Source organism: Oryctolagus cuniculus, chromosome 5 (assembly GCF_964237555.1).
Source record: "Oryctolagus cuniculus chromosome 5, mOryCun1.1, whole genome shotgun sequence".
In the NCBI taxonomy this organism is placed as follows: Eukaryota; Metazoa; Chordata; class Mammalia; order Lagomorpha; family Leporidae; genus Oryctolagus; species Oryctolagus cuniculus.
This window is the reverse complement of record NC_091436.1, coordinates 13,198,296-13,225,771: the sequence shown is the minus strand read 5'-3', so window position 1 is coordinate 13,225,771 and position 27,476 is coordinate 13,198,296. Positions and strand designations below refer to the sequence as shown.

At 46.9% G+C, this 27,476-nt stretch overlaps 1 protein-coding gene across 6 annotated transcripts in view; it reads right to left on the bottom strand.

Moving 5' to 3' along the window:
- CNKSR3 (CNKSR family member 3) overlaps nucleotides 1-27,476 on the bottom strand; it is a 125,268-nt gene that overhangs the window by 56,276 nt on the left and 41,516 nt on the right. For all 6 annotated transcript variants that reach the window (XM_008263718.4, XM_070073365.1, XM_070073362.1 and 3 more), the window contains exons 2-4: nucleotides 9,872-10,035; nucleotides 1,660-1,862; nucleotides 1,227-1,314 (exon numbers count right to left, since the gene is read on the bottom strand). In XM_008263718.4, the coding sequence (XP_008261940.1) occupies nucleotides 1,227-1,314; nucleotides 1,660-1,862; nucleotides 9,872-10,035 (455 nt within the window). The remainder of the gene's footprint in view (nucleotides 1-1,226; nucleotides 1,315-1,659; nucleotides 1,863-9,871; nucleotides 10,036-27,476) is intronic.

The window sequence follows — 27,476 nt, the reverse complement described above, 5'->3', positions numbered from 1 at the left end:
CAAGCACGAATCAGGCCCAACTCTGCTTAACTTCATAGCAATCTTTTGAAGTAGGAATTACGCCATTGCCTGTGACAACTGCAACCCATACGGGCACCAGTCTGAATCCTAATTGCTCTATTTCTAACCCAGCTCCCTGCCAATGTGCCTGGAAAAGCAGTGGAAGATGGCCCAAATACTTAGGTCCCTACTACCACGTGCAAGACTCAGATGCAGTTCAGCTCAGCCTAGCCCCAGAGACTAAACCAGCAGGTGAAGATCTTTCTCTCCCTTACTCTCTCTATCTCTATCTTTCAAATAAATAAATCTTAAAAAAAAAAAAAAAACTCTCCTATTTGCAACTTACAATGTTTAACTCATACATTCATTGAACTGAGACAAGTAATCTTGGTTAGAAATTAAAATAGGACATTATGGAAAGAAGAAAGCAGGGAAGATAACAAATACCCATAGCAGGTTTTAGGGCAGCGCCTCCCACCACAAATGCCGGGCCTCCTCTACAGAATGACACACCACAATGGGTATCAAGCTATTTTTGTCAATGTTACCTTACACATCACTAAAAGGAGCTAAAACACTGGGCGGCTGTAGTTGCTATGAGCACCTTCCTAAGGTCATGACCTTGAACATGCATGCCCCTTAAGTTCAATGGCCACAGGATCTGGCTCTCAAACATGGGCGCTGCACTTGCAAGCCCAACTGCACAGTCCACAGTCCAGAGACAAACAGGAAGCACAGAGCTTTTCACAACTGCATCTCTGTTACTGTATAGTCAGGTTGGAGGGAAAGACATTCTGTATTTTTGGTCAAATCAGCAGTGGAAGCAAACATGGAATCATTGAATCTTAGACCCAAGTGAGGAACCAAAAAAAAAAAAAATTAGTAGCAGATATAGGAAAGTACTCAAAAAAAAAAGTAGATTACTCTAGAATTTCTATTTTAAAAAATTGAGTGCTCAAACATTTTAGAGGAAGTGTAAGACCAGTAGCTCAAGTATTTTAAAACAAAAGGCAGCAACCTTTGGTTCAAAGGTCACAGGTCATTTTTCACTGAATTCAGCTCTGCAAGATATCTCATTTAAAGCCTTTTACTTCTCCCCAGGTCTGATGGACACAAAAAAAGGCTGGGGATGGGGAATGGCGCATCAGACCTGCATGGAAACCCTTTGAAGAAGACACAGGAAACGGGAAGAAAAAAAGGCAGAACGCCGTACCAGCGGCACTGACCTTCTGGACTGTGGTGGTCAGGTCCAGGCAAAGCTGGATGATCTTGTTCTTCGTAACTGAGAAATCAGTGATGCCTGTAAACGGAGCCCTAAAAAGGAATAAAAATTCTCTTTACAGAAAACCAGGATGGCAGAAATCTCCCAGAATCCTCTTCTGTGGCTGACAAGCCTCCACGCCAACCAAATAATCATTCATATTTAATCTCAGCAAAACACAACCTGGAGCAGAGCTCTACTCTTGAAGCTGAGGATAATTTGTTCCTGCTATCAACCTTTTAAGTCACTTCCTAAGGAATTCTAAAATCTACCATGGACTCCAGGTAGGTTCCAGTGCGTGACAGGGACAACGATTGGCTTTCCTAAGAACAGAACAGGCTTCCCTGCATCCCAGTGCCTCCTGCTGCAGGACAGGAAGAGGTGCCCCTGCCACTCACCGGTCCAGCCAAGCCAGCAGGGCCTTCGCAGCCCCGATGAGCTCCACCACTGAGGTCAGGAACTCATTGGGGGGCTTGCGCGATGTGTTCCCATCGTACACGGAGCTTTTCCGCCGGCTACTTATGTAGTTCTGTAAGTTGTGGGACGACGCTCGCAGCTTCAAAACCAGGTTCTTCATATTATCAGTTTCAAGGCCATAATTCTGCAGAAAATAGAAGCAAGAGGGAAAATTAAGAATAATCAACAATGGCCAAAGTCACAGTAACGCAAAAGCCCACTGAGTAACATAAATGACTCCTACAACCTGTGCAAAACCTGGTGGACGCCACCATGTACCCTGGCCCACCTCTGCCACCGCCCTCTCCCTCCTCGCTCAGGGCTCCTGCCACGGGCTCTGTTCCTGCTGCAGCCTCTTCCTGAAATACTCTCCCCCCAGATCCCAGCAAGGACGGCTCCTTCTCATCACTGGGGTCCCGCCTGATGCTGCCTTCAAGGACTGCTTATATCTGGACCGGGGTTTCTCGACCACACCCCTACTGACAAAGGAGGCTGACTCTTTTATTCTGAGGTGGGATTCCTGTAGGATGTGAGAGCACCCCTGGTCTCTTGGCTGTCGGTGGCTCCCCCTCCCCAGTTGTGACAACCAAAAATGTCTCCCACCATTGCCACAGGCCCCTGGGGGCAGAACTGCACCCTCAAGGCACCAAAGCACAGCACTCACTGCTGCCCCCGTGTGGAGCCCATGTTTATTGCTGCCTTCCTCCTGGACAGGCAAAGTCTGTGGAACAAGGCTCTGCTCCATTTGCAACACAACAGGCAAATATGAAAGTCACTTCCATAAGCTGAGACAAACAAGAAACAGCAGTCCTGACTTAACGCCAGCTCACCAGCAATGCAATTTCCCTCTCTTGAACTTCTAGCCTGTGTGTGTCGGGATGACTTTCCACTTATTTGGATGCTTCGAGGGAACGGATGTCATGTGACAGCAGTGCCCTGGGCTGCCTTTCAGATGAACAACCAACCCCGGAGTAGGTGTTGTGCGATGCCCACAATCCGTATCAGAGTGCCTGGGATGGAGTCCCACCTCCACTTCCCATCCACCTTCCTGCTCACGCGCACCTTGGGAGACAGCAGACGATAGCTGAAGTACTTGGGTTCCTGCCACCCACTTGGGAAAATGAATGGAGTTCCTGACTCCTGGCTTTGGCCTAGCCTAGCCCTAGCTTTTGCAGGTATCTGGGGAATGAACTAACAGATGGAAAAAAACCTGTCTCTCCCTCTCTGTCACTGTGTCCTATAAATACATACATACATACATAAATACCCCAGAAAATAACACTTAGCTCTGAGATGACTTTGGAGGTGAGGTATGAATGCTTATACTCAATTGAACACATCCTAACTTGATGTTTTATCATTTTAACAAAAAATAAAGCTACTTCTAGGGGTGTATTATATTGTTTCAATGGCATCCAAAAGGAAGAACCTGGTACCATTTAAAAACTGGGAATATAACGACTAAGACTATTGGATACTTACTCTATGCCAGGAAATAGGCTAAATAATTGACAAGTATTATCTCAGGCCATCCTTTAAAGACGGAAAGGTTAGTATCTCCCTGTTGCAGATGAAGAAACTGAGGCACAGAAACAGTGAATAAATTCTCAAAAGTTACACAGCTAAGCAGTGGTAGGGCTGGGACTTCAATCAAGGCTTCTCACCAAGGGCTCAAGCTTCTGCTCCAGTCGCTGTACACCCGCCTCAAACAGACCTTGCCCAGGAAAAGGTCGTATGTTAAGGCAGAAAACAGAGAGGCCAGTGCCAAGGCACAACAGGTTAAGCTGCTGTCTGCAGTGCCAGCATCCCATGCGGGCACCAGTTTGAGTCCTGGCTGCTCCACTTCCAATCCATTAGCTCCCTGCTAATGCACCTGGGAAAGCAGCAGAGAGTGGCCCAAGTCTTTGGGCCCCTGCAACCATGTGGGAGACCTAGAAGAGGCTCCTGGCTCCTCTCTTCCGGCTCCTCACTCCTGATTTTGGCCTGGCTTAGCTGCAGCCATTGCAGTCATTTGGTAAATGAACCAGCAGATGGACGATCTCTCTCTCTCTCCCTACACACACACACACACACACACACACACACACACTGAATGGACATCAGACAAGAACAAACAAAACCAGCCAGGGATCCTTGATCTAGCACAGATGGACAAGCTGCTTAATCTCCCAAAACCCTAACCTGACCCATTCCATTCCCTCTGGAGAGTTGGCTCCTTTCAGTTAGCTTCAGCCATCTGGGCCATCTGCACCAGAGAGAGTCAAGCCACGTTTCAGAGTCCAAACCCCTCAGGCATAAATATACCTGCAGGTTCAGGAGAACAGCTTTTGGAAAAATGAACGACAGTAAATCAATAGCAATGAAAGGCTTTGACTTTAATGAAAACCATCCTAAGTTTAAATAGACTTTACTTGAAGTTTATATTTATGCTGCTTCTTAATAAAATAAAAATAATTTTAGAAAATTTAGATAGGAATTTAGATAGGGAGGCCAGCGCTGCAGCACAGTTAGCTAAGCTGTCCCACATCATAGCACAGGTTCAGGCCCTGGCTGCTCTGGTTCAGATCCAGCTCCGTGCTAATGCGCCTGGGAAGGCACCCTAAGATGACCCAAGAGCTTGGGCCTCTATCACCCAGTGGGAGACGTAGGTAGGCTCCAGGCTCCTGGTTTAGGCCTAGACCAACCCTGGCCATTGCAACCACTTGGGGAGTGAACCAGCAGACCGAAGATCTCACTCTTTCTCTCTCTGTCTCTAATATTCTTTCAAAAAATAAATAAATCAACTTTTAAAAAAGAAAATGTAGATAGACATTTTCATAGGCGTTAAATACAAATTAACTTTAAAAAATTATAAATTGAAAGATACAAGGCTGGCGCCACGGCTCACTAGGCTAATCCTCCACCTGCGGCGCAGGCACACCGGGTTCTAGTCCCGGTTGGGGCACCGGATTCTGTCCCGGTTGCTCCTCTTCCAGTCCAGCTCTCTGCTGTGGCCCAGGAAGGCAGTGGAGGATGGTCCAAGGCCTCAGGCCCTGCACCCGCATGGGAGACCAGGAGAAGCACTTGGCTCCTGGCTTCGGATCGGGGCAGTGCACCAACCATAGCAGCCATTTTGGGGGTGAACCAATAGAAAAAGGAAAACTTTTCTCTCTCTCTAACTCTGCCTGTCCAAAAAAAAAAAAAAAAAAAAAAAAAGAAAAGAAAAAGAAAGAAAAGAAAGAAAGGAAGATATGCGTGCTCTCTATTAATAGTCATGCTCTCAGCTTTATTATATCCATTATTTTGGTTTCTTGTTTTCTGCAGACTAAAATATGACATTGTCGTCCAATAGCAAAGGCAGAAGTAAAAAGATGAGTTGTCATCTTGGCTTTTTCAATTCAAAGAATCAAAGACTCACAACAGAGGAGAAAGAGGCCACATGACACAGCTTGTTTTGGAGGACTTGTGACTGTGATTAAAGGGAAATGTCCCTTCACTCAATTACTCAGCCTGCCAACTTCTATCAAGCGCCTTTCACGAGAAGCAGAAAAGGCATTCTCTTCTATAGCCCGTGTCACCATAAATTACTCGGGACCTTTTATGACACAAACATCTACTTCTCGAACTCAAAGAGCGTTACGTGTGTTCTACTGCTATGAGACACTGTAAACCTCAGTCTTCCAAAAGCCCAGCACTCTGGTAATGACAACAAAGGGGCAGGCTGGTTGCTTATAACTGGTTCTCTTCGTTGTCTGCTCAATCGGCTCTGACTCTTTACTTTCCCAAAAATATGATGGAACTGGAAAGAGAGAGTTGGCTGAAAGAGAATACAATTTTTAAGAAAAAGAAGGAAGGGAAGTGCCTTCCCCTTCGGTCTCATCCCTCAGCAAGGAGAAAACAAGAAACCAATTATATCAGCTCAAAAGAAGCACAATCAGGCAAGAATTATCAACTTAAGTGTCCCAGAGCGAAACACGGAAAACAAATAATTTCTCAGACGAGACCTGACGGCTTTCACCAGTCGTTCCCCTAAATCTTGTCTCCTCCAGGAAGTGCTGTAAATAAGATCTCAAGAAGACACTGGCTACCCGGCAATGAAGCAATCCTCTGCCTCCCGGGGCTCCCACTTCAGGAGGAGTTGGCCATGAGCAACAGTTTCACGGCTGCTTAGAGAAATCCCAGGAGAGGCGGGAGGAAAGGAAAGAGGCCAGATGGGTACTCTTTGGGGGCTGTAACTATCGTACACATCGCAGCTGCTGGGCAAGCCTTCCACCACTTCTCTATTTCTCCATTCCTGCCAGCTCTGTCTGAGATCTTCTCTGCAATTAACGGACAGAAACACAAAATCAAAGCCATCCTTCTGACTCCGGTTCATTAAAAGACAACCTAACGATAATACTTCAGAGTTTTCCTACAGGCATTTACTAAGCTACTAAGCACGATCAACTTTAAGTATGAATTGCTAGTGAAAATCCTTCTGCCTGCATGATTTCTGCTCATTAAAAAAAAAAAGTAACTTTTTAAAAATGACTTGCCGCCAGCGCTGAGGCTCACTAGGCTAATCCTCCGCCTTGCAGCGCCGGCACACCGGGTTCTAGTCCCAGTCGGGGCGCCGGATTCTGTCCCGGTTGCCCCTCTTCCAGGCCAGATCTCTGCTGTGGCCAGGGAGTGCAGTGGAGGATGGCCCAAGTACTTGGGCCCTGCACCCCATGGGAGACCAGGAGAAATACCTGGCTCCTGCCATCGGATCAGCCGCAGCGCACCGGCCGTGGCGGCCATTGGAGGGTGAACCAACAGCAAAGGAAGACCTTTCTCTGCCTCTCTCTCTCACTGTCCACTCTGCCTGTCAAAAAAAAAAAAATGACTTGCCTTGGATAAAAGATGAACAGTGCATCATCTCCGGTATACCAGCATTCATAGGCATTTGAGACAGGTGGATTCGTTGCGGGTATTTTATATATTATACATATATAATACTAGGTAACATCCTTTCACATGTATACTCAGCCCAATTTTGTTCCCTTCTCAGGCCGCTTCAACCATAAACACACAGCTGTCACTGCCTCAGTCTTTGGGAACCCAGGGCCTCACTGATTTGGCAAAGAACACAGATTTTTGCTCTCAATGCACCCTCTCAGCCAGTGCTGGCCAACAGAACCTTCTGCACTGATGAAAATGGTATTTGTCTGTGCTGTCCAGTATGGTAGCCACTAGCCCCGTGTAGCTACTGAGCACTTGGAATGTCACCAGTGCAACCAAAGAACTGAAGTTTAGCTCATTTTCATTTATAGTCAGGGGCTAATATTTACTGTACCGGAAAGAGCAGCTCTAGGGAACAGCCCAGTTACCCCCTGCCCCAGAGAAGGCGGGGGGGCACCGCTGCCTGTCACTTTTGGATTATTTTAGGTCCGTTCTATCGGCCCTTCTCGTCACTCTGAAACTTTCCAGTGGTTTTGATTTTTCCTCCTTCCTTCCTTCCTTCTAGCTCTGTTCATTTCCTGTCTATCCCTAAATCAACATCCATTAAACTAAGTTTACATAAAAACCTCTTATATGACACCAAGGCCAGCTGCAATTACACATTAACTGCCCAGGAGATGAACCGTTCAAAGCAAAAAGTTACCAACAGTTTATATATCCACAAATCCATGCCAGAGGTGAATTAAACAGATGCTATGGTTAGCACATGCATTACAATAAGGATATTTTTAAAAGGAGATTCTATCAAGACTAAAGATTCTCTAGTAAACCCCTACTAAAACTTTTCCCCAGCCCAGACTGGGGACACTTGTTTGCAAGCCCTCTGGGCCCCTCCTGCCCAGTGAAGTCAGGGGCACTCCAGGGCACTGAGCTAATCCAGGATGAGTCTGAGGTCAAAGCGTGGTCTTCAGAGGAGAGTGGAAGGGGACTGTGCAAGATAAAACCCAGCCCTGGGCTCCGGCACTTGCCCAGCTTCACTTTCGCCTAACATTCTAAGGACTAGGAAGAGGAACAAGGAGAAGAGAAAGCCCCAAGGCAGCCACTCTTCATACTCCCACATGGTGACCAGAATGTGCCTCCCGCATACCGTGGATTGTCCTCCAAGAGTCACTGCAAAGTGAAAGAAACAATTCAGGTCTGCAGGACGTTTCACAGGGGGAAAAAAAACCAGAAAGCCGTGAACCCATAAAAGTAAACTCAAACATGTTTGCCTGAAAAACAGACACTTTTAATAATAAACTGGATGCCTAGACATTATCCAGCAATGCAAAGCACTGACGCATTAGTGCCCGGCCACACTGAGTGAGTGTTATTGGACAGACTACTTCCCCAAAGGTCACGCCAGGAACAGCACGCATGAGCCAGGGTCAGAATGCAAAATCCCTGCCTCCCAGGCTAATGTTCAGACCACTTGGCCACAGCGTCTCCCTTGTGGCAGCTCATTTATCAGCCACAAATAATTTCCCTATTACTTTCCTAAATAAGAGTGGCGCATCTCAGCACAGAACACAAGGCTCTGTCCATTTTAAGAAGAACACGCACAGTGCAGCGAGTGTTATATAATCAACGGAACGCAGCCCAGCCATGGCAGCCTAATGGGGAGCGCATTCTTTCCCACCATTCTCAGTGATGTAATTGTATAGACCCCTGGCTCGGGTTCACAGCATTACTAACCCAGCTTGAATGCTGCTGACTTTGTCCAAACCCTGACGCTTAAGGAAACTGCACAGTAACAGGACACCATGACAGGCTCCTTAAATCCCATCCATGAGGGGCTGGTGCTGTGGCACAGTGGGTAAAGCTGCCGCCTGCAGTGCTGGCATCCCATACGGGCACCAGTTCGAGACCCAGCTGCTTCACTTCTGATCCAGCTCTCTGCTATGGCCTGGGAAAGCAGTGGGAGATGGCCCAAGTGCTTGGGTTCCTGCACCCATGTAGGAGACCCAGAAGAAGCTCCTAGCTCCTGGCTTATAGGATCAGCACAGTTTCGGCCATTGCAGCCATTTGGGGAGTGAACCAGCGGATGGAAGACCTCTCTCTCTCTCTGCATCTGTAACTCTGCTTTTCAAATATAAAAATAAAAATCTTAAAAAATAAAATCCCACCCATGCCAAGCAACTGGTAAACAAAATGCTCTTACAGGTGCTTTAGCCCACACCTAAGGGAGCTACGTAGGCAGCCAGGCTGTTATGCAAGTAGCAGAACCTGGAAAGGTTTTACTCACGTTACAGCCAAAGCTCAGCCATCTGTAAAGTGTAATGAAATTCACATTTTTGCCCATGTAGCTGCCATTTCATAAGGTGATTATTTCAAGCTCAGACATTAGGTACTAAAACAAATATCTACAAAATTTAAAGTGCTTTTTATAGTAACAAAAACAGACATGCAAATCAGAACCCGCTTCTTGTTTCAATTAAAAGATGATGTTCTCATTCTGCACCATCTCCATCTTTCTATTCTTTATAAAACATAAGAAAATAAAAGTAATACAGACACATTCTGTAAAGCAAAACAGGAAACATTCAGGCTTTGGAGAACCACATGGTCTCCACTAAAACTAAACTCCTGTCACTGTAGCTCAGAAGCAGCCACAGATGACATGTGAATGCATGGGCAATGACTGTATTCTGATAAAACTTTATTTGCAAAAACAGTGAGCCAGATTTAACTCATAGGCCACAGCCTGTCAACCATTAATCCAGAAAGTGAGTTATTTTCTTCAATGCTCATATCATCTTCAACTTATGCTTCACTTCAATGGATTATTAAAAAATGGATGAAGCCGAAGTTGTTGCATTGGAGGTTAAGCCATGGCCTGCAACACCAGTGTCCCACAGGGGCACAGGTTGGAGCTCTGGCTGTTCCACTTCTGATCCAGCTGCCTGCTCATGTGCCTGGGAGAGCAGCAGAAGATGGCCCAAATGCTTGGGCTCTGTCACTCACCAGGGAGACCCAAATGGAGTTCCAGACTCCTGACCTCCTCCTGGCCCAGCCCTAGCCACTGAAGCCATTTGGGGAATGAACCAGTGGATGGAAAATTCATCTCTCTCCTCCTCTCTCCCACTCTCCCTCTCATTCTCTCTTATCAAATAAATAAACCTCTTTAAGACAATGATGATGCACTGCCATGAAGATTTAGCAGACCAAGGTTCTAAATACATCACCCCAGTACAGGTCACGTTTTCGTGAACTAACCAGTGCACAGAGAAGGTCCACAGCCTCCAGCACCAGCTCCTGGTGTCCGATGCGCGTGACCCCCAGCTCCTCAAGATCCTGGTGGGAAATCCGCAGCAGCTGCTCCCCATCGATCTTCTCCCGCTCAAACTTGTGGACGTACGGCTGCAGGCAGTCATCCAACCCTACCAGGAAAACAAAGAGGCCATGATCGTCACCTTGTACTTTAACCAGAAAGTTGGCATACGAACATCAATCTCAGCAATCACTAAGCGTGCTGTCACTATTTCATTATCTATAGAACGTCTATTCCACCTGATAGGTGACATCTTCTTATCTCTAACGGAGCACAAAATTCTCAAAGGGATCCGGCACAGAATTATCCGAGTTATTTTCCCATTCCCTGTAAACTAAGGGAACAGACACTTAACCCCCAATGGCAGGAAATGCTAGGTATGTGCACCAGACGTATGTTGTGTGAGCTAAGCAACCCTTCCTGTGGGATACCATCCCTCTCCCATTCGTGGAATCCTGGCAGGCTTGCCAACCAGGGCACTTTGCCACAGTGGCTGTATGTGGTCAGGCCATCCACAGTACCCCATTCGCCAGCCAGTTGTGGGTCAGGGATGGCCATACCACTCAAGCTGCACCAAAGTCACCCTTCATATTTGATGCATGGACACAAGAAGGCAAAAGCTCTTCCTGTCCATGTGGGAGTCACAGGATACAACAATGCTGGCAGTCAGTTTTCAAAGACTAGATCCCACAGAGAGAGAGAGAGAGAGAAAGACAGAATGTCCCAATAGTATCCCATATGCCCCAGGATCTAATCCTGCTTAGAGACACTACTAGCCCTCAAAATTTTCACTTAAGTTGAAATAAATTTCCTTTTTAGCTTAAACTTGTGGGTGTTGAGTTTCAGTCCCTTGCAACTAAAACACTTCTGACAGATACAGCACTAAATGGGGAAGGTAACAGCAGCAATAGTGGTGACATTAAATGGGTCTACTTATGGGAGTTTGTCCAGGTCAAGTGCTACTGCCAACAGTGTTGTGTTCCAGTGCTCTTATATAATGGCTAAAATGGGTAAGCCAAATAGAACTTGGGATCTATTTCTGCACACAGAACTCTCTGGTCAACTTTTTAAAATGATTTACTGAATAAAATTTTACTTTCAATCAATTAATCCCTTCAAGCCATATGATAAATGTTTTAAGGATGGATTTGCATACGTATTTCATTCCAACGCAAAGGATGGGCACTTAATTTAACTAGAACAAAATGTGTGGAAGACAGGCTGCTGTCTCTCACTCCCCAATGTGCATGCGCACATACACACACACAAACACACAAATGCACAGGTAGACACATGTATGTATTACACTTAATGTGGTGTTTAACTTATGTGGGTATCTCCCTGGGCTAGAAACAGTAGACACAAGGCCCAACCCTGACTTCTACAACACTGAAGTCTGTGGATCTTAAAGTCTGATGGGTGAAGTCAACTTACATCTCTGTCTCACAAACTTTCACCATTTGCCCTGATAAGACAGAGGAAGAAGACCAAGTTTCTGATAATAGTTTGAGGCTATCCAACACAGGAAATAAGAGGAAATTTCTTTTAGGGTGACCATCTGGGAACAACACATGCTCCTTAAGTAACATCTGTCCAACCAGGGTCTCCAGCTCAGAGCACACGAGGCTGGACACGGACACAGAACTCAGTGCACTCCGATGGTCTCCAGCCACAAGTCGGGCTGGCGGTGAGGGCCAAGCCAATCAGCAGGGGTTGAGACCCAGGCCCCACCTGGGCTGCAGAGGCTCAGTATCAATCTGCTGCAGGCACCAGTGACAGGGACCACACTGGACACCAGCATCCTTCCTATCCGTCCCTGGTACACAGGTGAAGAAATGAGGGCATCAGCTGGATACAGACCAAAAAAAAAAAAAAAAAACCAGCTCAAATTCAAACCAAGGTCTTTTGGACATAAGCCTGGCTCCTCTGTACCCCACCTGGCAAACACAGGACTGCAACAAGGAATCATAAAAATTCTCTCAATGCATCTAAGTCAGCGGCAAGGTCTAATTACAAAACAGTATTAAAATAGAATCACTGAATCTAGAGTTACTTAAAAAGTACTTCGGATCTGCATCCAAAATTGGGCAAGTTCAGCCAAAAAAGTCAATGACTGTGAATTTTACTTTCAGTTAGCCAGCTCCAACTCAGACCACAACCAGACCCTGTATTCTCCTTTCTTGTAGGATTTTGTCTTCCCTAGCCCACTTTTCACCATTTCAAAAAATTTCTGATATAAACTGTCATGAAACTTTCAAACAACTCATGTCAGACATTTAAACTCTTAGAGCTGAACTGCATCCTCCCAAAAGTCATAGGTCAAATTCCTAATCCCCAGTACTTCAGAATAAAGAGGTTAAAGGTTAAAGGTTGCGATCAATCCCCATGAACAATGTCCTTATAAGAACAGAAGATGAAGACCCAAATAAATGCAGCCGGAAGGCCCCATGAAAACACAGAAAAAGGTGGTCATGTGCAAGCCCAGGGCAGAGGACAGGGGAGACACCGACCCTGCTGGCAACAGGATCGCAGCATTCCCACCTCCAGACCTGTGAGAAAACAAGAGTCTGCTGTCTGTGCTTGTAGGTTACGGCAGCCACTATAGCAACCAATGCAAGTCCAGTAACATTTTTGTTAATCTATCAAAGTGTAGTCAACTTTTTCTTAAACACAATAAATAAGGCCAGTGACCAGTGGAACTGAACTGATGATTACTGTGCTAAGCAGGCTCACTGCTCAAACCAGAAGCATAAAACTGAAATCCATATTAATTTTCAGGTGTAGAATGTATCAGTCCATCAAAATTAAAGAAATCAAGTACAGGGGCCAGTGTTGTGGTACAGGGGTTAAGCTGCGGCTTCGGATGTTGGCATTCCATACAGAGGCTGGTTGGTGTCCTGGCTGCTCCATTTCCAATCCAGCTCCCTGCTAATGTGCCTGAGAAAGCAACAGAGAATGGCCCAAGTGTTTGCAATCCTGTACCCACGTGAGAGACCCAGGTGGAGATCCTGGCTCTTGCCCCAGCTCTGGCCATTGCAGCCATTAGGGGAGTAAACCAATGGATAGAAGATCTCTCTCTCTCTCTCTCTCTGTCTCCCCCTTTTGCTCTTTCTCTCTCTGTAACTCTGACTTTCAAGTAAATAAATAAATCTTTAAAAAAAAGAAACCATGTATAATAGTTGTTCATTAAACTTCATCCTGGAATAATAAGGAAGCCAGATTTTTTTCCTTTTCTAAAAAATATATTTTCATTTTATTTGAAAGGCAGAGAGAGAGTGTGTTTCTATCTGCTAGCTCTCTGCCTAAATGACTGCAATGGCTAGGGCTGGGTCAGGCCACACGCAGGAGCCCAGAACTCAGTCTGGGTCTTTCATGTGAGCGGCAGGGCCCTAAGTGCTCGGACCATCATTCGCTGCCTCCCAGGTGCACAACGGCAAGAAGCTGAATCAGAAGTGGAGGAGCTGGGACTAGAACCAGGCACCCTGATGTGGGACACAGGTGTCCAAGCAGCAGCTCAACACAGAATGCCCACCCGCTCCCCCAAGACTTCTCTTTCAGTTAACTGGAAAATCGGCTGAAGAAATGAAATTTCAGAAGCAACTTCAGATAATTAAGACAACGGCTGAGGCACAGCAAAGAAGGTTAGATGGGAAATAAGGTGATGGCTACAGATAAAAGCACGGGGTGCAAATGAGACTGAGAACTAAACACAGGACATGAAGAAACAGACCAGAGTCTCCTGGAGGATTCTCAGGGACCGGCAACAAGGTCAGCTCAAGAAATCCAAAGGTCCCAGAGACATAAGAGATTACCAAGTAGAGACATCACGCTGCTGCTACCCAGAGAGCAGCACAGTCCACTGTGGCTCCAGGCCTCTGCCCTGCAGGCACACGTACATGCAATACACTAGGCTTTAAATAGCACTGCCCGGGAGTTTTATCATTCCAATGCATTATGATCTATTGTGCAGTTATGCTATTGTTTAGAAGACAATTAAACATTTATAAACGGCTAAATTAAACTATTACACACTCCCACAAAGCAGGGGGACAGCCTCAACAATTCCAGCTAAACTGATCAGAAGTTTTAGAAGTGCAGTGCTTCAGCTGCTCATATTTACTTGTCAAATGCACCTATTCGCCGGTTTGTTGCTTCAAGGAATTTACAGACATCTGAAGAAAATTAAACACATTCCATTTACACAAATTAAATGAAACACGTAATTAAATGTGACAGAAAACAGAATGGGAGCCACATTCGAGAGGGAACCCAGACTTCCCCAATCCTTTCTAAGTCTGGCTATAAATAACCCTATACTTTCAAAAAAAAAAAAAAAATCCCAAATACAAGACGGACAAAGCCAGTCTCTCAGCCCGGGTGCAGAACTCGACAACGCAGTGGGGTAAGAGCCTGAGTTCCAACCCTAGTCCTCTTCTTACTGGCCTGGGGCAAGTTCCTCATTTGCCTCCTCTGTGAAGTGGGAACACTAACACTCCCCACTGCATAGAACTGTCCTGAAAATTCAATATTAGCATCTACGAAGCATTCAGCACACTGTGGAGAACACAGTAAAAATCCTATAAATTTTGTTAAGAAAAAAAAAAAAGGTGATTTCCTCAAGTCCTCAATTTTCCTAGTGCTCAGAATAAAAGTTGCTAGAGGAACAGTTAATTGGAAATACAACACAACCTTAGCCTGTATTGTCACCTTCCCTAGGGAGTGTCTCCGAATTTGGGAGCCTATAATAATCATTGGTTTCACCTAAAAAGAGTTTACGGTTAATATCAGAATACAAGCACCACACAAGCAGAAAATTCGCTTGGTTCAAGGCATATTCCACCAGCCAGCAGAGCGTCACTAATGCCCAGTAAGTCTTTGTGAAATAAACAAATGGGTGCACAAAGAAAGACCAGAAACTTCACATAAACATTAGGGCCACGTAAGTAACTAAAGAAAGATACAGAAATCCTTGATTGTGCTACCAGCCACAGATAGTTGCTGCCGGTTTCGATGTTCCCAAATTAAAAGAGGTGATTTCCACATAACAGGAAAAGTCATAAACCAAACCCCAAACCTCTCAGGCTGGGCCTTTGAAAAGATCCTTGCCTTGTACTGAGAATTTGCTTTCAGGAATTCGTCTCCCCCAAAACCTGGAAAGAATCACGTACCTGAAGAAGAAGAAGTTCCAGTAAATGCTTCCGTGAGAAGGAAAACCTAGTGCTGTTCTCTTCTGCTTCTCTGTACCAGACTAAAATCACCAAGCAGGCCCCAGAAAACAAATCACCCATCTGACTCGGGACAGGCCACACACATCACCCTGTTTGAGCCATGCGGTCAGCCTGCCAGCCTCAAGTCAGCAAATCCAGATGGCACAAATACACCATGCTTCTTACCCCGTTTCTTTTTTTAAAAAAAGGTTATTTATTTATTTGAAAGGCAGAGTTACGGGGAGGGGGGGGGGGGCAGAGAGGTGTCTTCCATCCGCTGGTTCACTCCCCAATTGGCCAGAGCTGTGCCAATCCAAAGCCAAGAGCCAGGAACTTCCTCCAGGTCTCCCACGTCTTACACATTTCATATTGAGTATCTGGACTATGAAAGCATGTTTGTTTTAATGTGACAGATAACACAGTATGTACTAGGATATGTCACAGAAATTAAAATTAAACGATATGTTTACTTGGCAGGAAAAAGTTTTGAGATCCATGCATAACTTTTTCATGTGTACTGTGTCTGTTAACTTTTTAAAGACCCAGTGTATTTAACATGCGCAGCATATTTTGTGGAATGGTTGACTCTGCATAATTAACACTTGCATAGTTATCATATTTGTTATCAGAGCAAATAACATCCTCTCTCTGCATTTTTCAAGAATACAACAAATTGTCCTTAACTACAGTTGTCTTGCTGTACAGTACAGCTCTTCAATTATGCCTCTGATCTAACTGTATTTATGTAGCCTTTGAGCAAGCTTCCCCTCTGCAGCCTCTGGTAACCACTGTTCTCAGAAATCAGTTTAGCTAAGACTTCTGGATGCTCATCTCACCCCAGATTTTCAAGGGTCCCAAGTGACAGATGATGCAAAGGATTTGCTCCAACAGGGCTGAGTAGATTGTGTTCCTCCACTAGGGGAACTGTCACAGACTCACACAACTCAATTTCACCCCACAAAATTTATGGCGCAATCCCACACACAGGCACCACCGAGCACCGCACACCTTGGTAGGGACGAAGGGCTTACACGCAGATCCGATCTGGTGGTTTGAACCAGAAGAGAGGAAGAAGCCTGGGCACTTGGCTTAGCCCTCATGACAGTGCCCTCAGAATTCCCAACAGGTGCCTAACCCTTACACAGTAATGGCCTGCCGTCAGAGGCTGCAGACGTCCCTATGTGCTGACATCCTGGTCCGGGTGGGCATTTCACTTGGCACTGAAGTCTCCACTCTGGAAGCCCACGTCTCATTTCAGAGTGCTTCCTGCTCATGGACACCCTGGGAGGCTGCAGATGACGGTTCAAGCCCCTGGACCCTGCCCTCATTGTGTGATACCCGGATTGAGCCCCAGGCTCCCAGCTTTGGCGTGCCCCAACCCTGGATGTTGTGGACACTGGGGAGTTGTGGGGAGCAACTCGGACTAGACTAAGTTACTGGAATTAAGACTTATTCTATGCATCTGCTCTCCCACAATATGGCGCTGGGAGAGGAGTAAAAACAACTTTTACACAGCTGCCTCCAGTTCAACCAGTAACCTGCAGGAGCTGATCCCGCTCCTGATTGGAGGAGAGCAGCGTACTCGGCGTGTGGGTAGCAGAGTTGGGATTGGTGGAAGAGGACTATAAAGGAGGAGAGAGACAACATGCACCAGGAACATCTAAGGGGAACATCTATCTGAAGGAACACCTGTGCAGCCCCCGAGAGAGCCGGCCGGCGGTGTGCCGCTCCCCCGCGGAAGTGGGGAAAGTGGCAGGGGGCACCGCCCTTCCACGGAGGTGGAAGGGTCAGCAGCCAACCCGGGAAGAACCAGCAGCAAACCCGGGAAGGGCTGAGCAGACAAAAGAACAGCACAGGGTTTAGTGTCGTTCCTCCGTGAAGAGGGGGAGCGACAGGGAGTGAACCCCAGAGAGATCTCTGTCTGTCTCCCCCGACCCCACCCCTGGTCTGACTTCCAAATAGTGTGAAAATAAAACTAAAACAAAGGCCGATGAATTCTCTTTGCCTGGTTAGGCCGCCCACTGACTGACCTCTCCCAGTGAATAAAAACTCCCAGCAGCATGTCCAGTGAAGGAGATGGGGGTGCCCAAGGGTCCCTCTGAGACAGAAGGGCACCCACCCTTACAACACAAGGCCCTACAGAGACTCTCGCAACACAAACGACACGGTGAGGAAAATACAAGCGCAAGCTATCAAAAATGGTAGAACCGGTACTTCTGATCGGTGATGCCCGATCTGCCAAGAACTGCTCCAAACGGTGTGTCACATCCTCCAGATGCAAATCTGGACTTCCTCTTAATCCGCAAGCCGGACTCCTTCCCCTTCTCCTGATCGTGGCCAGTGCCCCCTGGGTTTACAGAGTTCCCCAAGCCACACACTTGAGGGGTCCTCTCCTCCTCCATGTTCTTCCTGCCCAAGGACTGGTCTTCAAGTTCTGTCAGCTGTCCCCAGAGCACCCCTACACCACATCCCCTCCCTCCCAGCTGCACCGCCAGGTACTGATCATGTGCCCAGGCCTGCCCCAGCATCCAGAAGCTGCCTGCCACACTCCGTCCCTTCTTCCTCCTCACTCACCCTTTTTAATTCCATCTGAAGAAACTCACCCCATCCTTGCAGTTCCAAGTCCATTAGCGCAGCGTGACCCTCTATGCCCCAAGGACTTGTCCTCCTCTGAACTTCCCCACGGTCCCGGCTCCCACTAACACTCATCCTGCTGGTGAGGACGAAGAAAATGCTTGATTCGCTGATTCTCTCCCAAAGTAGCAAACGTGTCACTCACAGTCTGGCAAGTACAGTTCCCAGACCAGACTCAGCCCTGCTACCTGTCTCTGTAAGGACAACTGATTGGCACAGGTGTTCCCTCTGCACAGCTGTTACATCTGGCTGCTTGTACTACAATGGCAAGGTTGAGTAGCTGTCATGGAGACCCAGGTCCATCAATTCTAAAATACGAGGAGTCTTCCAAGGCCATGAAAATGGATATTGTGAAAAAAACTACACATGGATTTCAAAAATTTTTTACACCAAAATGAACTTATCTTTTAATTCCATTTTCACACAAACTTTTTGAAGTCCCATGGCATTTACTCTCTGGCCTCCTTTTTTTTTTTTTTTTTTTTTTAAGATGTATTTATCTATTCAAAAGTCAGAGTTACACAGAGAGAGAAGGAGAGGCAGAGACAGAGGTCTTCCAACTGCTGGTTCACTCCCCAGTTGGCTGCAATGGCCGGAGCTGTGCCAATCCAAAGCCAGGAGTCAGGAGCTTCTTCCAGGTCTCCCATGTGGGTGCAGGGGCCCAATGATTTGGGCCATCCTCCACTGCTTTCCCAGGCCACAGCAGAGAGTTGGAACAGAAGTGGAGCAACAGGGACTCAAACTTGCGCCCATATGGGATGCCAGCACTGCAGGCAGCAGCTTTACCCACTATGCCACAGCACCAGCCTCTCTCTGGCCTCATTGAAAAGGCCTACAGGAGTCCTGGTGTAATCGATGGCCATGAAGATTAATCCTGCAACCTTCGAAATAGACGAGATCAGGGGCCAGTGTTGTGGCATAGCAGGTAAAGACGCTGTCTGAAGCGTTCACATCCCATACGGGTGTCGGTTTGAGTCCCGGCCATTCCACCTTCTATCGAGCTCCCTGCTAATGTGCCTGGGAAAGCAGGGGAAGATGGCCGAAGTCCTTGGGCACCTGCACCAACGTGGGAGAAGCTTGGGTTTCATTGGGCCTAAAAACCTATACTTCCACATTAGCCTGAGCTTTATAGCTATCTTTACTTACAAGAGCAGAACATGAAAAAGGAAATAAACTGCCAAGAAATGTAAATTCCAAATGTCCTCAGAGATAAAAACAGCCAGCAGAAATGAGTTTTGTCTTGAGAAACACCATGTGAGAATTGTCTATCTATCTATGTCAGGTTTTATTCCTTGATCCATTGATGGATCTATGTCAGGTTTTGCACCTTGATTGAACCTGTGAGCACAGGAAGCCCACTGCTGGAGCTGTTGCTCCCTCCAATCAGAGACTACATGAAATCCAAACCCATAACAAAGATGACACCAACAAGAATCCCGAGGAGGAGTCCCTGCCACCATGTGGGAGAACCAGATGAAGTTCCTGGCCTCTGGCTTCGGCCTGGCCATCTAGGGAAGATCTCTACCTCCCTCCTTCTCTCTCTCTCTCTTTCTCTCTCTCTCTCTCTCTGCCTTTCTATTAAATAAAAGTAAATATTTCAAAAAGTAATAAAAAGAACCCAGGGAAGCCCAACCAGAGCCAATCAAGCTCCTTCATTTGAGAAGCAGCGACTGGCTTTGCAAAGGAGGAAATACCACTGGCATTTTTTAAGGTGCCAGGATGAAAGAATAAGAATGCTGAAGACAAAATAAAGGTCTAGGTTCCTAACCATATGGGGAAAGCTGGTCTACACATTTATCACTCAAGAGCTACCAAATATGTAGTAATAAATCCACAGCGTAAATTTCTTGCAAGAAGCAACTAGGAGTAGGACATTCGAAAAAGCCTGCATGTTGCCGGTGCAAACTCGACTTTCATGCTAGTAACCAACGTCCCCTAAGGCTTAGATGCCTCTGAAGCCTTCAGAGGATGTAACCAAGAAACAAGCACCCTCAGGTTCTCTGCATGAGGAGGAGATTATTATTAAACAACCCTTGGAACCAGCAAACAGATCCATGCCTGGATAACTGAAGGAAGTAAAAATAGAAGGAATACCTAAGCTCAGGGATTCAAGTTATGCAGAAAACAAGAATGAGATGGATTGCTCTCCTCTGAGGCTTTTGAAGTGGGAAAAAATGTGCCCCAGCTAAAACTGTCAACCAAGAAACTGACTGCAAGGATGCAGGCCTCCCAAGCCCACCAGCCCCCAGCCCCCAGCCCCACCCCCCGCCCAGAGCCCAAAGCATCGGAAGTCACAGCAGAAGGTACCCATCCTGCACTCCCAGAATGCACAGCTAGGCCTGGTACACGTGGGAAAGTGCCCAGCACAGGGGCAGGGTAGAAGACAGATGTCAGTACCATCTGAAACCGCTGGTGGGCAGGGGATTTATTGCTGACCTGAATTACTCAAAATGACTGATGCACAGATCATAATAAACAAGAGTCAGAGGTCTAAAGAGAGGATTAAAGTTAGAAACAGGGGCTGGCACAGACGAAGCTGCCGCCTGCAATGCCAGCATTCCATACTGGGGCACCAGTTTGAATCCTGGCTGCTCTGCTTCCAATGCAGCTCCTTGCTAATGTGCTGGAAAGCAGCAGAAAATAACCCAAGTGGGAGACACTGATGGAGCTCCGGGCTCCTGCCTTCCACCTGGAGCAGCTCTGCTGCAGCCATATGGAACAAGAACCAGTGAATGGAAGATCTCTCAATCAATCAATCAATCAATCAATCTCTCTCCCCCCCCACCCCTCTCTCCCTTTCAAATAAATAAATAAATCTTTAAATTTAAAAAAATTCAGAATATAAAAGCAGCCCTCAATGCTCAGCACCCTTCTCCCTTGTCCCTGCCACCCCGGCAAATGTATGATGAACTTGAAAGATAATACCGATGGCAGGGAAGAAGTACAACATGGCTTACATACAAGTCCTAAAGTGTGCATGTGTGTAGGGTGCATGTGCATATGCACATACACGTAGATCTCGTGGTAGATGTTTATAAAAGGGCAAAGAGAGATTCTAAAAACAAAAAGAGGATTGTGGAGGGGAACAAAAAGCACACCACAAGTCTGTGGAGAAAGCAAGTGGCACTCTCCAAGGCTATGTGGTGGGAAACTCAGCAACCAAACCACTGGACCTGATCCTGCAATCTTTGGACCAACCGGCAAGGGGAAAGGAGCAACATGTGAAACAACAGAAGAATGTACTTTTCCCCATTAAGGTGTACTTTTTCCCCCTGTAGCACAGCAAATTATTTTGCCAAAACTATAAATTAGATTTGGCATAAAAAAAAATGAATGTTGGCTACAACCATTGTCACTGGCACACATGCTCTGAATCAAGAGAAGAATTAGCAAGTTTCCTGCATACACAGCAAGTTCAAGTTTATAGCATTAGGCAGAATCAACTCAGGGCTTAGTGCAGGCATTGGCCACAGTGGTAAGCCCAGAACCTGGCTCCAGCTTCAATTGCTGCTTAGATATCAATACTGCCTGGTGGAAAGTTCTACCATGTGAAGTGGAATACACATCACTTACTTGCACTCCACCTGAGCTGTCGGGATTTCCATGGAAAAACCACCGTTGGATAGCCTTCCACCACCACTGCCATCATCACTTCAAAGTGCACAGTCCCAGCAGCCAGGCTGCACATTAAACTAACCCCTGGCATTTGCAGGGAGCAGCCCGGGTTACAGAGCACCTGCACACACAGTGAGCCACTGATCCTTGCGCTGACCCAGGGAGGATGCTGCCCAGTTATTAGCATCTCCAGTTTACTGCAGAGGAAACCAAGATCCGGGGAGTTAACAGTAGAAAGGCAAAGCTCAAAACAGAAGCAAGACCCCAACTGGACACCCAAATCCTTGCAGGACCTGCGAGAGTCAATGAAGAAACGAGTGAAGAGAAGAAAGCACTTGGCCTCAGCGGCGTGCATTCATTTATAGCCCAGCCCACAGTGAATACTCACCAGGATGCACTATGCCGAGCACTGCAAATGGTATACAAGACCCAACTGCTGTTCAAGGGGTGTGAACAAAGCAAGCAAGCAGCTATTAAACCCATTTTATTGCCCCAAGAGGCAACACGGCCTCTGGAGCCTCAGTGCCTGGATTCAACTCTACTACCTTCTTTGCGGTGTGATCGTGTATAATCACTTAACCTCTCTGTGCCTTATGTTTCTCTTATACAAAATGGGAGAGGATAATAATATCTACCTCATGAGGTTAACTGGACAATTAAATGTGTTAACATTTACCAATGAGTTAATATTGTTAATTATTTGAAAATCAGAGGGAGACGGAGCTAGACAGAAAGAAACAAAGAGAGAGAAAGATCTTCCACCCGCTGGTTCACTCTCCAAATGCCCTCAATAGTCAGGGCTGGGCCAGGCCAGCCAGAAACCTGGAACTCCATTAGGGCTGTCCACATGAGAGACAGGGGCCCAGGTACTTGAGTCATGCCTTCCAGGTGCATGAGCAGGAAGCTGGATTAGAAATGGAGGCAGGACTCTATCCTAGGCACTCCAATATGGGATGTGGACATCTCCAGTGGCAGCTTAACCCACTGAGCCATAACTCCAGCCCCAGTGAGCTAACATTCTTAAAGCATTTACAAATATTGCCCGGTATTTAGCAAGTGCTATGTGTTTGTAAAAATATAAAGCTTTAAAAGAGGTTTAAACAGGACCCAAGGAGCTTTTAAGCAACTGGCCTAAAGTCACTCAACCAATGAGAGGCAGAGTCAGGACTGCAGAGGGAGAGCCAGAAGCCTGTGTGGGCTGGGGAGATTTGCAGGTTGGATGGCAAGAATGGGGCAGCACGCACAGCTGATGGTGCCTTGCAGGTAATGAAGTAGCAAGAGACAGAGGCAGAGGAGGGGTGCTCTGATGCAAGGGGGATGGAGAAGGCTGGCACAGCTGCCAGACTGGGGACAGCTGCCTGGGACAATGGAGCAGGTTCGTCAGGCAGCATCAAAGCCCTTCTCAATATTTTCAATACCAGTTTTATTGGGCCATACTGCATACATCATACAAGTCATCTATTTGAAGTACATAATTCAGTAGATACAGTGTATGCGGCTTGTGCTGCCATAACCACAATCAATTTTAGAGCACCTTAACATCCCCCCACCACCACCAAATAAAACCAAATGCCCATGAGCAGTCCCCCTTTCCTCACCCACCCCTCCGTCCCTGGGCCACCACTCGTCTACTTTCTGTGTCTACACACTGACCTGGGTAATCCACATAATAGATCTTGCACATTTCTCCTCAATGGAATCACAAAATACTTCCATGCGGTTTTTTGTGAATGGCTTCTTTCTCTCACAGTGGAGGGTTCTCAAAGTGTATGAAAGCCTAAGTAACACACAGCTGGAAGGTCATTCCCTTGGCCCACGTCCTGCTGGCTTCCCACTGCCCTTGGGAGAAAATCCACAGCCAGCAAAGCCCAGAGGGATCTGTCTGGCTGCTGCCTGCCTCTCCCACCTCGTCACCCCCAAGCACTGTGCTGGACACTGGCCAAGCACAAGGAACTCGTCTCTTCCTAGAGGTCTTTCCCCATAAGGGTCCTCCCCTCTCACTCAGCTCACTCTCAAGACCCCCTGCTCACTGAGTATCTTGCTGCCTTCATGGGACTTAGAATTTGACAGTGTTCACTTGTTCACTACCCTGCACTCACCTCTCTCTCCAAGACACAGCACCAGGATTGCTATGCCTACATCTCTCACCATGAGACTTGGGCATGATCCCTGGTACAACAATGGCACTTAACTATGGTTGACTACAAGAGAAACACAGAAGGAAGAGTGTGGAAGAGGTGAAGGCCACAGTTTTATTGTTGTTTGCTTTTCACAGATTCATCTACTTATTTTAAAGGTTGGGCAGCAGAGAGAGACAGAGAGAAACAGAGATCTTCCATCTACTGGTTCACTCCCCAAATGGCTGCAACAGACAGCTCTGGGCCAGGCTGAAGACAGGGACCAGAAACTCCATCTGGGTCTCCCACATGGGTGGCAGGGGCCTCACTACTACAGCCATCATCCGCTGCCTTCCCAGGCACAATAGCAAGAAGCTGGATTGGAAGCAGAGCAGCTGATACTCAAACTGGCACTCCCATATGCAACAGCTTAGTCCACTGCTGCACAATGCCAGCGCCAGCTTTTCAGGTTTTGTTCTGTTTTGTTTTGTTTTAATTTATTTCACAAGCAGAGAGACACAGAAAGAGCATGCATGTGCACTCCCATCTACTGGTTCACGCCCCAAATGCCAGCCAAAGCCAGAGGGCTCCAGCCAGGAGTCAGGAATTCAATGCAAATCTCCCATGTGGGGTAGCAAGAAGCCATGGACCTGAGCCACCACCTCCTCCACTTCCCGGGCTCTGCATCAGTAGGAAGCTGGAATCGGGAACTGAGCTAGCAACCAGGAGCTCCAATAGGGCACATGGGCACCTTAACAGTGCTAAGCTCCTGCCCAAAACCTCAGCTTTGAGAGGTCAAATGGATGAAGCTGAATGACTGCCCCCAAGCTGTGAGTATTCTACGTGAACCTGTCCAGCTCCCTCCTTGCACCTTTCTTAGATTCACTCAAGGGCAAAGTCCCAACCTGGCAGTGCACGGCACAGCAGCGGGAGACTTTGGGATCTTCAGCACAAAACTCCCACAGCTTTGCCACAATTGTGTCCTGCTGGGATCAGCACCAGTTACACAGTGACCCAACTGAAGCCTTCTCTTTGTCTCCTGAAAACCCAGTTTTTACTACACTCTGCGGTCCCACAGGACTCTCACCTTACACAGCCACCTTTGAAGAGACCCACCCTGGGGCTCTAACTCTGACCTGCTGAGTGATCTGGCACAGAGCGCCTGGCCTCGGCACCAACGTGTAAAACACAGGAGCTGGGTGACCATGCCACATCCCCCCAAGCCCTGCACTTGCACGATTCTAAACCTGTTCGGGGAACACTCTCTTCTTCCCATTTGTGAATGCATAAGGTACCACCTTCTTCCCAAACCCCTGTGAAGAGAAGGGTCACGTCCTCTACTGTCAAAGCCAGCTCCCAACAATGGAGCAAGTAATTGGCACCAGTTGTATACAGTTAACTGACATGTGAGAAAGCCCCACTTTTCAGGTGAATACACTGAAAATACACTCTGTACAACCATACACGCCCAGAAGGAGAGCAGGACTGTAAAGGAATTGTTGGACTTCTTCATTTTCCATCATATTTAATAAGCCACAGTTGTGTGCACAGCATGAGCAATCACAGAGCACTGGCTCAGCTGGACAGTCAGGACACAGGGCAGCCAGCCTCCCTGTGACAGCCCCTCACTGTGGCAACAGGGTCAGCAAGGCCCCCTGCCATCCCGCTCTCAGCACACAAGATCACGTTCCTGAGCTTCTCAAAAAATAATATATATATACATACACATATACATGTACATATATATATATATATCTCCTACACCAGCAAATCTCCACCCTGACACAAGACACAGGTGTGTGAAAGAGGGTTGAAAGCCAGAGGGAGCCACAGGCCCAGGCTTCAGCACCCTCAGGAGAGTGATGTCACAGTGTGGGAGGGGCATGAACACAGGAGCATCCATCATGAGAGCTGCAAAATGATGAGAAGGGAAACGCAGATGAAAACACAGGAGGTTTCGCCTCCCTCCACGTAGGATGGCTGTTATCCAAAAACCAAAAAACAAATGCTGGCAAGGCTGTGGAGAAAAAGATACCCTAATACACAGCTTGTAAGAATGCAAACTGGTGCAACCACTATGGAAAACAGAGATGCCTCAGAAAACTAAAAATAGATCCATCATATGACCCACTTATCCCATTATGAATAGATCTAAAGCTCTATGAAAGAGCACCTGCGAACCATGTTTATAGACACTCAATGCACAACAGCAATGATATGGAATCAACCTAGATTTCCACCAACTGATGACGGGATAAAGAAAGTGTAAACATACACAATGGAATTATTACTCAGCTGTAAAAGAGAAGGAAACCCTGACATCTACAACATAATGGATGGAACTGGTCATCATTATGCTATGTGAAATAAGCCAGACCCAGAAAGACAAATACATTTTCTCTTATCTGTGAAAGTTAATATATAGAGTTTAAGAATTGTGTAGCTGTCATATCCTTCGATACTAAGTTACAAATCTTGCTTTACTCAACACCATGTACATGACAATATACTCTTCTTTCCCCACATTAAAAAAAATCTGCAAAATAAATGGCTTAAATTAAATTCTAAAGTCTTTAATGTAAAATAAGATTGGATTGGTATCTCTTACCAAATACTACAATTAAAAGGAACTCAAGTTACAAGGGAACACATAAAATTCCACATATAATAACAGCAAACAGTTCAGCATCAATGCTTACATGGCAAGTGCTTTTCCAAGCATACACATACACACACATGCTCCTTCCCTCTCTCTCCTTTGGAGGTGAAGAGCTGAGGGTCCCAGAGGGGAAGTGAGATACCCCCTGGCCACATGGAGCCAGGGCTCATCCGAGGGGCTGGGCGCCCTCCCTGAAGATGCCTCCCCTCCAGCCTCCAGCGAGGAACAATCATGGACATCCTGTGGCTGAAGTAAGCAGAGTGCAGTTCTACAGGACAGGAAACCACACAGGTCATTTGAAAGCGGCTTAGTTGGCCATCTGTGACAACCACTGGAAATCTTCCTGGCCACACCAAAACAAGTGGCTCTGCCCTGAGATGGGTCAGATGAGAAAATACTTCAGGGCAAAGATGCCAGCAAAACCAGTCTGTGACCAGCTGGAAATCTCGTTTTTAACAGCATTCCACAGTACAAGTGGGGTGTGTTCCCTCTATCCTTTCCAGGAAATCCAGGTAGAATTATTGTCTAGCTGTCTCCCTCTTGTATGTGGCTCTAGAGACTGGCCCTTCAGGTCGGAGATGACCTGTGTGGATTTGCAAACTCTACACCCACAATTCCCAAACTCATGGTTCAAAACTTTAATCTACAAAAAGGCAAGTTGCACCTTTCTGGGACCAAATAAAAATAAGTATGTTGAGTTGTGCACTTGGACTTTAGGTGTGCCATTAGCTCCCATGAAAAGACAAAAGCAGATAGAGAGACAATACTAAGAAAAAGGAGAAAATGACAAGTAGCCAGCACGGCAGGTCAGCATCCACCTGCTTGTAGGAGATATCTCCAGGGCTGCAGAAACAAAACACCTGTCTGTGGAGGCTCTACGTGGAGCAGAGCCCAGGTCACCCAGCTCATGCACTGACCTGCCTCTCCTCACACAAATAAAACAAAGGAAGCACCCGCCCTACAGGCACACACACAGGGTGCAATGACGCTGGCGGAAAGCTGGAGATTCTGTAAGACCTGGGGGTCCCCTGGATCTGGACTGCAATCCAGGCTGGATTCTCAGGGAATCAACAGAGCAGCCCCTGGAGGAACAGCTAGGAGGAACAGCAAGGAGCACGGAGGAAGAAGGAGTGAAGAAAGACACAGGGAGTTCTGCTCCTCCACTTTTTTTTTTGGGGGGAGGGGGTTCTAAAGGAAGAAAATGTGGGAGCAGAGCTCTGTGGAAAGAGGTGAGCACAGAGAACAAAAGGACAGGAATGCAGGAGGCAGCCAAGAGGGAGGCCAGAAAGGGAAAGCAGATTAGATGGCTACTCTGTTT